At 38.2% G+C, this 10,463-nt stretch overlaps 1 protein-coding gene and 1 long non-coding RNA gene across 3 annotated transcripts in view; both read left to right on the top strand.

The window, feature by feature from the left end:
* Positions 1 to 2,316: 2,316 nt before the first annotated feature.
* Positions 2,317 to 4,716, top strand: HOXC5 (homeobox C5). Its single transcript, XM_024206904.2, has 2 exons — positions 2,317 to 2,862; positions 3,521 to 4,716. Exons 1-2 carry the CDS (start codon positions 2,406 to 2,408, stop codon positions 3,733 to 3,735), a joined length of 672 nt encoding a protein of 223 aa, XP_024062672.1. The 5' UTR covers positions 2,317 to 2,405; the 3' UTR covers positions 3,736 to 4,716.
* A 2,759-nt stretch (positions 4,717 to 7,475) lies between these two features.
* LOC112111484 overlaps positions 7,476 to 10,463 on the top strand; it is a 46,235-nt gene continuing 43,247 nt past the window's right edge. For both annotated transcript variants that reach the window (XR_002908496.2, XR_002908495.2), the window contains exon 1: positions 7,476 to 7,592. This is a non-coding gene — a long non-coding RNA (uncharacterized LOC112111484). The remainder of the gene's footprint in view (positions 7,593 to 10,463) is intronic.

The raw sequence follows: 10,463 nt of genomic DNA, 5'->3' as shown, positions 1-10,463 counted from the left end.
CACACACACACACACACACACACACACACACACACACACACACACACTTTCTCCATACTTCTCTCATTCAAAAGTATTCCAAAAGGGGAAGTATACATTTTGCTTTGTCTCCTTTATTTAGTCTTGTTACTGTATTGTTAAAGGGCATCACAAATCTGTGCCATACCTCTCGCTTCCTGATTAAAAAAATGGATTTCCAAAGTTCAAATAGTATTTTTATTGCAATCCTCATCAGGCAATTCACAGGTCACAGAATGTTTGTTGTTGTTATTCAATAAATAAATAAACACATGCATTTGAAATTGCTGATGAACACCCAGCTTTAAGCAATCACACACTTTCCCAGACTTACTTAGACCATTTTTATAGAAAAGCTGGCACTCAGTAGAGGGTAACTGACAATATCATACTATGAAATAAACAATGCTAATATTACACTACGGTGTATTGCATACTTATATAATACCTTAGGAAGGCTTGAACACAACTTACATTTTATATCCTCTGTGGTATACTCAGTACAAAGGCATTTACCAGTGGTACGAACATTCTGTATCTAACACATATGGTGGTACGTTAGGGGCATATCTTTCCTGGAAGCCCCACCATACTCTTAGAGTTTGTCTTAAACAACCAGGATTCGGTTGAATTCGGTTGAAATAAAAAGATCAGGGACGTTTTATAATCCCATAATTTGCTTATTTTCCACCTCCGCTTGTGTACGTTACTTAAAACGGCATAAGAAAGGAGAGCAAAATATGCATTTACCAAACAATAGTCTTGCTACACAGTAAAGAAAACAGGAAAGTTAAAAAGAAATAAACAAGCTGTTGTTTCCCCGGTCTGCATTTTAATAGAAAAATTAGAAGTGTATATATATGAACTGTCATAACATTTAAAGCAACAAACCTTGAAATAGATTTTAATGGTTGTCATTGTGTGTATATTACAACACGCACGTATCCTAGTCTTAAGGCAGTCTAGCAAAAGGAATCATATTTTAATGCAATCATTTAACTAAATACCCTTGAAAGGAGATTTGATTTTCAGTAAGCATCAAGCACAGGACTACCTACTTCTTCAAACAGTAAACTGCAGTGGTAAAGGTAATAGAAATTGTAAACTTTCGGTCATTACTGTAGATACATGACAGAAACAGCCCATGCTTAATACTTAAGAGTTTTTTTTTCACATATACCGAAGATAAGGCATTGTACGTGTTTATTTCATTCACCTAAGCCATGAAATATTTATGGGGAGGTAACTTTATGGGATTCACTGACACTGAATACATACACTGATATTAACACATAACATAACGCACACAGAGAGATACACAGAGCTAGACTGTGTATCTATACATGTATATATATAATATGCAGCTATACACAGCAGATGTGAATATATATATTCAAATCTGCTGTGTAGAGCTGCATATTACAGGAGATTTAGATGATAAATCATATGTGTATTCATATGTATAATGTATACATATATGCAATGTATACAGTGTATATTATATATGTAATGTGTGTAATATATATTACACACAATACATTACATATATAGTATATATATGTGTGTATATATGTATGCACGAACTGATATATTATTATAACAAAATAAAATATAGCGACTAACAGTTCACACTAACGCGTTTTGTGAATCAGAAATACTAAAGCGTTTCGGTCTACAGTAAATACACAAACATATCTATAATAATACAGATGTGCATACACACACATATGAACCCCCCTTCCCACCCAAACACAGCTATATACGTGTGTTTCTCTAAAGGTGCATATAAACCATACGTTGCTATTATAGCCACATAATATATGCGCACAAAGAAAATAAAGAGAGAACATATTATGGCATTTGTATCTAAAGATATTTCGCATCACTGGCTTTATCCCACACAAAGGCAAGAAAATATGTCCATGTCCGCTTCTGAATCTCTGTCAACACATAATTAGCCAAATCTTCCATTTCTTAAAAGGCAAAAGACTTTTATATGTTGGCCACTCTACACCCAAGCCCAATGTATACACTGAGGGGGCATGGGAAGCCGTATTTTATGAAGCGTTGTACCACAAGCCTAGCACCAGGTGACGCTACAGTCTCGTTGTCTTGGTTTTTACTTGGGGCCTTTAGTTTGCTTTGCCAACATATCAGATACGTTTCACAGGCTTCCATCAATAACCTCCTGGGGTCATCAAGCCAAATTTATGACTGGCCAACACAGTCACGTGATTCTATTTAAACATGCCATATTTGGGCAGCGCACATAGAATAAAGAAAGAAGAATCTCCACCTATAAATTCTGCACTTTAGAGAACAAAAAACCCCCTGAACTTCAAAGGGCCACAAATCAAGCCTAATCAAAAGGGTGCAAAAAATCCGACATGAGTTCTTACGTAGCCAATTCGTTCTATAAGCAAAGTCAAAATGCTCCTGCCTATACCATGCAAAGTTATGGGAATTATGGATCTGTGTCTGAGGTTCAGTCATCCAGGTATTGCTACAGTGGGCTGGATCTAAGCATCACATTCCCATCCTCTGGTTCTTCCAACTCTCTGAACGGTTTGGACATGTCTTCAAGCCCTAGAACTAACCCCGACCGACCTTCCTGTACAGTCATGGGTTCTTCAGGGCACTCTCTAGCCAGAGACGACCAGACTCCTCTAAACCCAGGAATTTACAGTCAGAAGGCTGGTAACACGGCGTTGGAGGACAGATCTAAGAGCACTGGCGAGATCAAAGCGGAGCCGGTGCAAACTACACAACAAGGAGGGCAACAACTGCAGCAGCAGCAACCACCACAAATATATCCGTGGATGACCAAACTACACATGAGCCATGGTAAACTTTCACTTCTTGATTTTGTTTCACAGGATTTGCCTTGGTTTTATAGGCCATACGGGGCAAATAATAAAAAAAACCTAAGGTCGTAAATTTTACGACTAAGGCATCAATTGCTCGTAAAACTGTCCACTAAAAGGCTTAGAGGCTATATACGCCCAAATTTATGACAGCATAATTGGATCATAGAAACAAAACGTGTATAAAAGGCAATATTCCAATTTTTTGGAGGGGGTTTTAAAAATACACACGTTCTTTTAGGCTTCTCTTTAAAAATATTAAATACAAAAACATATAAAAAAGTCATCCCGTCTATATAGACTTGGTTTTTATCCTTCCACCCTTTCCAGGAGAGAAATCCAGCCCATGAAAATATATTCCCCTCTTTTACACACTTTCTTAATGTTTAACAGGGAACAGGTTCTCTTCTGGTCAGTCTGCGTACGTTTGATCTTTAAAGAAAACCCAAACAAACTTTAATCTCAAGGTGTTTATAAAAAGAGAAGCTACATGTTGACCCTGGCCAAACCTTGATGTCCTAGGCAGATACAATTGTCCTGGGGATAACCAAGGGGACTTATTTATATTCTGTTCTGTTATTATTTATTTTTGAAACATCATTGTTTTGGCTTTTCATGTGCTGTCTTTTATTTTCCAGAAACAGATGGCAAACGTTCCAGAACTAGCTATACTCGCTACCAAACTCTGGAACTAGAAAAAGAATTTCATTTCAACAGATACCTCACACGCCGGAGGCGCATTGAAATTGCCAACAACCTGTGCTTAAACGAAAGGCAAATCAAAATCTGGTTTCAGAACCGGAGAATGAAGTGGAAGAAAGATTCCAAATTGAAAAGCAAAGATTCTCTCTAAGGAGAAGGATGACTCTCTAAAGAGAGAGTCAGTAAATATTTACACGAGTTTTGTTGTAATCTACCTTCAGAAAACTTTTCTTTTTAGGGTGGGGAGGGGGTCGTATTGCTGAATGGACTGTGTTACATACCCTCACAAATCCATCAGACAAAGGAGTTATCTTATTAGTATGCAAAAACCTGCTCTTCGCTTCATGCAGAATTTAGTGTATAGCTCTTTAGATTGTTACTCAATGTTCTAACCTGTACGTTCTGGGGGGCGGGAGGGGCTTTAGTAATAATGTTGCTCAAAAACAATCCGCAGAACTAATGGGTTATATTTTATCAGTGCTATGATAATAATAGCAACAACAACAATAATAAGTTGCCTAAGGGAGAAAAAAACGCAAAGTAAGTTGTCTAAAGTCACAGAATCTTCCTTAACTGTCTGCTTAACCTTAATAGGAGAAGGAAAAATGCTGATATATTTTACTGTATGTAAATTAACCTGTGTATGCTGGAGTTCTACGTAAAAGACCTGACATCTCCACTTTTACTTTCTGAAGTCTAAAAGAAAAATGTTTACCTTGTACGTGGATTGGATATATCCACAGCTTATTTCCTAGATGCACTTGTCCTCAAACATGGCAAAAACTCGGAGACGAGTTGTTTTTGTTTGTTGGTTTATTTTGTTCGGACTTAGAATTCATTATTTTTTATTATTTGCATATGAAAAGAAAGGAATGGACTATGAAATAATCGGCCTGAGCAATCATCCGAAATATCTGTGCAGAAGAGTAAAGCATGTGGGGGAAATGAATTATCTGGACCTAATATTATTGTGTATTTATTTGTCGCGTAATTAATGTAGATTTGCTAAATGCTAAAAATATATAAAAAAGCAAAAATTTGTACATCTTTGTTTAAATGTAGTCCATTTTAATAACTTGTTTTCAATAATGTACTCCGTATATTTATTGGTTGCAGTTTCATATGTGAAAGATCATGGAACTTATATTTTGTCATATTAAATAAACACTAAATAATACAAAACTTTGGCGTGCCAGCTGAGATAACCCTTTTGTGCTGATTTTCCTTCTTGTATTCAATCCTGCTTCTAGTTTGCTAAAAAATCTCTCTGGAGATAACAGGGGCAGAATGAGGGGTTCATTTCCTTACTGTACACTTATCTACCTCGACCCAAAGAAGCTTTGAGTTATGTGTGCTTTTCAGTGGTGGGGTCTCCTGATTGTAGAGTGCTAGATAGAACCAGCCTGAATAAAGTGCAGCACTGCTGTTACTTCCAAAATACAAATAATATGACAGCTTTGGCTTCTTCTTCTAAACCAAATGAACTCCTTTTGGAGTCTATATTCATTTCCCCCAACTGACAGATGGCCTCTTCTGCCAGGAATCTAGTTTTCAAAGACTCCCCCAAATGTATAGTTCAGAGAAAATACCCTTCCCAAAACAGCCCAGTTTATACCTCTAAACACTCTTTAAACAGGTTGGGAAGCAACTTAAGAATACCCAGGCACAACTCCCATTGGTTTAAGTGGGTGTGTTGCATGAGTTGGGGTCTGTACAGTGATATGTATGCACCGTACCTTTTAGTGGCTATAGGCCCTATCCTATTCCCATTGAAATCAATGGTAAAACTACCATTTACTTAAGTGGGAGCAGAATGAGGCCCATATTCGAATAGAGATTCTGGATGGAATTCTGGCTTCACTGAAACCAATGGCAAAATTGCCATCGATTTCAGTGGGGCCAGGATTTCTCCCGCAAGGTTTAAAGTGGAAGTTTAGGGTAGACTTTTTAACCTGCTCTTTGTGAAAGTTACTTTGTCTTTAGGATGCCACAAGATCTGAGTATAACATGACATTTTCTTTGGTAATTAAAAACTTATACAGGAAAACTCGATACTTTAAAAAATGTATTTAGAACCACTGTTTTCCAATCCCCTGGTTATTGTTATTGTAATTATTATTATTTAACGTGATTGGCCTAATTTAGTATTCTTGAGGTCTATCTATCTATCTATCTATCTATCTATCTGTATATGCACACACACATGCATACAAACAGACAGATATACATATACACAGATATACAAACACATACATATATACAATTATGTGTGTGTGTGTGTGTATTAGTGTGTGTATACAAACATATATTTGTCTATTACTGTGTATACACACACACTATACGTATAGACAACACACACTACTAAGGTCATCCTTGATGTGTCTTGAGAGCTATTTACAGTAGAAACAAATGCTTGAAGAAGCCAATAGCTCCATAAAACTTTATAGCATTTCCTTTACACATTTCAAACAATGGAACAATTTCCTGAACCTGGAAACAAAAGTTTCTTTTAGTGGTAGCCTGGAAGTCTTTAAGGGTACAATTGGTAGAGCGTGCTCAAATGTGGCGTGTCTATATGGCGTTCTTATTAAATATGGAGGTAGGACCCTACGTCTTCCTATAGTTTTTATTTATTTATTTATTTATTTATTTATTCATTATTAGGCAAGTTACACATATCAAACAGTGCTTTCTGAAAGGCTGTGACATTTAATTTTACTGTCATTTAACAGTCCATTGAAAATTCCTTTTATTTTTCTGGAAGAACTGTCATTTTCCCGTTCATTACAGTGAAATACTGCTAAGCAAATCAAAACTAGGTTTGTAAATTTCATTCTGCCTGAACCAGTTTTTGCTTAACGCTCTGGCCCTCTGACTATGTGGGCCTTGGGTAATTACAAATAGAATAATAGAGTCTTTTAACTCTTCCTTTTAGGTTTTTATTTTCTACCCATGCTGTGCAAATCTATTGAGAAATTGCTCAAGCACAGAAAATAATTTGGCGTATACTGGTGGCTGTTCACTAACTAAGTAGTTCTGTATCTAGTCTTATTCTCCTTTCTCTTAAACACTGTATTTGTTAAATCGTCAACAACGTCTTTCCTTCCTCCTTGAGCGGTTAACTGTCAAGAAACAATTAGACTTGACAGTTAAGGGTTAACAAAATCAGATCCATTTTTGCTATATCTAAGGGAGGAGTGGGGGGTTTTGCTGGTTCTGTTTTGTTGTGCTTGCTTCTTTTTTAAACCTAACACATTCAACTCCAAACTTTTCCATTGCCATAGTGCGAAGCAGCAGTGTAGTTATTTATGATTAATTAGGTTAATCCTGACTTTCCGGGGGGGGGGGGGCATGGATTTATTTCAACCCCTCTTTTTTTTTTTAAAGAGTCATGTTCCAGGACTGATTCATTTTTGATTGTTGTTTTTTGCTGCTTTCTTGAGAGGTTTTGTTTTTCCTGTCTGTCTCTCAATCCTTTCCCAAAGATCGCTGTAAAACCAAGAAGGAAATAAAAAATGACTTACCTTTCCCCTGTCATCCGTGTCAACCCAGTGTGAACTTAAAATAGCCCCAAAAAAAACCACAGACCAAAGTTCCATTTTTTAAAAAAAATCCCGCATTATTGTTACTATTAACATCATCATTATTATTGAGCAAAGGGCTTTTAGTTTAACTGAGAACATGAGAACATTAGCAGAAATACTCATGGCTTCTATGTGAATTTAGTAGTTTAAAACTTTTGAAGGTTATTTATGTGGATGGCCCTAAGCAAAAGCCCTGAATGGCTCTCAGAGAACACGTGATGTCATTAAACTAAGTTTTATGGTTTGGGGGAGCTGACAAACCCACAATATATTTACATCATATATAATCTTAACTGTCCACCATCGCAGCTGCTAGAGCTGTTTAATGCTGGGACAGTGGGACAAGGCATTTAGTGTGGATTACGGCGTCTCAGACTGCTGTTAGTGAAGGTACATCTTACCAAATGGATCCCAAGCGATCTCAGTAAGTTAATTCCCCCCCCCCTTCTCTCTCGCTTTCTGGGGGGAAAAAATCCATTGCACCCAGTGAGTCTTATTAAAATAGAGCGTTAAACTCTGAAGGGCATGGAATTCTGTAGATACTGTGAGGGGGGAGGGCTTTGCTTCTTTTACTGTATGACAAACTAGTGTGTATGCCGTTTTAAAGTAATATAGAAGGCGTATAAGGCGAGCAGCAGTCAGGAACCTTATCTAGAAGGAATATCAGACACCCCCCCTCTTTCCCCAGGGCTTGTGGAAATTAGATAAGGCCAGAAAGCTCCATATATTACTGGTTAAGCAGAGACATTTCTCCCCCCCACCCCTGTCCTACCCCACTCTAGCTGTAGACAATAAAATACTTGAAGAAAGCGAAAGGTGGAGGATTGGGGTTTTGATTCTCCTCCCCCCTTTGGTTTTAAAACTCGGATCAGATAGTTTCGGTTCCTGCTTGAGTTGTTGTTGTTGTTTTTTAAATCTTTTTTTTTAAAGGACCACAGTATAGAGTTTGCTTTTTTAAAAAAAAAAATGTTGCTGGGTGGTGAAGTGCATGCGCATTGCTGGGGGGGGGGGGGAGGTTGAGCTGGAAAGAGATCTGGAAGTCTGACTTCTGTACTCCTTTGATGCTGTTGGCAGGTGTGTAGAGGAAAGCATGAACTCAGAGCTATGCAGGGATTGGAACTAGGCCGAAGAATTTGTAAACTCCCTGTCGCAGATAAGGACTAAGGCTATAGAGACGTGGCATTTTTTTTTTCTTCAGAAGAATGATATGATCAGATTACACATGGTGCCATTAATGCAATCCTTGTTTCTCTCTTTTTGTATTCCCCCCTCCACAACCAGGAGATGTTGCTCTTATTCCTCGTGTGTCCTTGGGTTAATGTAACAATATACCTCCAATGGATAGGTTTCAAACTCGAGCAATGCAGTCTCGAAATGATCTATCGAAAATGGGGCAGACCAGAGTCCAAACACCTGTCTGGAGCACTGTTTGAATGTAGAAAAATAGATTGGTGTTTGGGTGGTTTGCCTTCAATATGGTTTGCAACACACCTAGGCAATGGTAGTTTTGGGAATGTAGAGCCGGGGCTCATATCTGAAATCTAACCACAAAGACTATATTATATTCAAAGTTAGAAATGTCATATTCAGTGAATGGGGCAAAAATCAGGAAATGTAGCAATGACTGGTAAATACGTAAGAACCCCTGCCCCTGATACTGCGTGTGTTGTCTCAACTGTACTTCCAGAGAGCGTCTTGGTTTGTTTACATACCACGTTTCCCCCCCAGTTCATACAATTGCCTACCTAGCACTGAGTTCTCTGGATCTAAGAGTCAAGAGAAGTGTGTAATCCCAGAAATAACGGCTACTCGGCTTGTTTTATTGGAGTCCAATTCGCGATCAAACGACCCTCGTGTTAAACAGCGAAGTGAAAAGAGGATTTCTCTAGTTCAAAGGAAAAGGAAGGAGGGGTGTGTGTGGGATCTGTCTGTGAGGGGGACGGGGGTGTGTGTGAAGATATAAAATGTTTTGTTGTGCTTAAAACAGAGACGGTGCAAGGTGAAAGTATAGGGCCAGATATCCCAAGAGCTCAGCTCCCGTTTAGACGCTTAAATGTAAGAGCTGGACTTTCAGAAATGTTCAGCACCCAGTAGATCCCTTTGAGAACAATGGAGAATCACACACACAAACACACACTTAAGAACAATCTGAGGAAAACCCATTATTCTTAATAGGAGTTTACTGGGAGTTGATCTCTGACCCAAAGAGCCCAATTCTGCATTCTCTGCACCCCACAAGGAAACTAGTGGAGTTTTTGTGGAGTTGGGGAGAAAAGGAGGATCCTGCAAGGAGTTCCTCCAAGCAAATAGCCTTCATTTTCATTAGTGATTTGAAAATCAGGACACTCTGTATACTGGGAGGGTTGTAAACTCCGTCCCTGTTACAGGAAAGCAAGCAGAATTGTGACCATAGGCCCCTGTGTGTATATATACGCCAGATGCCTTCAAGTGAGTGTTGCTGCTCTTACTTATGGTCTTTATAAGATGCTTCCCAAGCCTTTGGTCTGAAATCCAGGCTCTGATCCCACCCATACAACTCAGCGACAACACCCCACTAGACTTCCAGGAGATTCAGGCCTAAATAGTAGTTGTTACCTAGTTATTTATGTTGGGATAAAGATTCAGCCTGTTTCAATAAACAGCAACACTTGCTGAGTCCCTCGGTAAGGTTCTCAATTAACTTAACACGCTCATCATGGAGCCAGATTCTGTTTCCCTTCACACCAGAGTAAATGATGAATCATTCCGGATTTGCAGTGTGCAGTGGCCAGAGCAGAATTCGACATCGTCCGGCTATTTGTACACGCTGTAGACACTCCTTCAGATAGGTTATTCTTTGTATAGACATAGGTGAAATCCTGACCCCACTGGAAACATTCCTTTGACTTGAATGGAGCCAGGTGTGTGCTAAAATAAACCGAAGTGTAATACTTTAGTTAGGGGAAGTTCCCATTGAAGTATATGCTAATTTTGCCTGAACAAAGACCCCCTGGGTGCAGAGTATTTAAGTTTGTGTATAAGTAGATACTATGTACATACATTAACCTATAAAGTACACCCTTCTTGTGTATCCAGCATATAAAGTGTCATACAAGAGATATACACAGTGATATGGTGTATGTATAGAGATCGATACATACTTATTAAATATAGAAGATACATTGGGCCTAATTCACCCTGGGTGTAACTTCATTAACTTCTGGATGTTACAACATGGGACTGATCTTTGTTGCAACCTTCTGGGATATTATTATTATTATTATTATTATTATTATTATTATTATTATTATTATTA

This window comes from Terrapene carolina, unplaced genomic scaffold (genome assembly GCF_002925995.2).
Source record: "Terrapene carolina triunguis isolate 2854851 unplaced genomic scaffold, T_m_triunguis-2.0 Scaffold836, whole genome shotgun sequence".
NCBI classification, from domain to species: domain Eukaryota; kingdom Metazoa; phylum Chordata; order Testudines; family Emydidae; genus Terrapene; species Terrapene triunguis.
The sequence above is the reverse complement of the archived record's forward strand: the minus strand, read 5'-3'. Positions and strand labels throughout refer to the sequence as shown.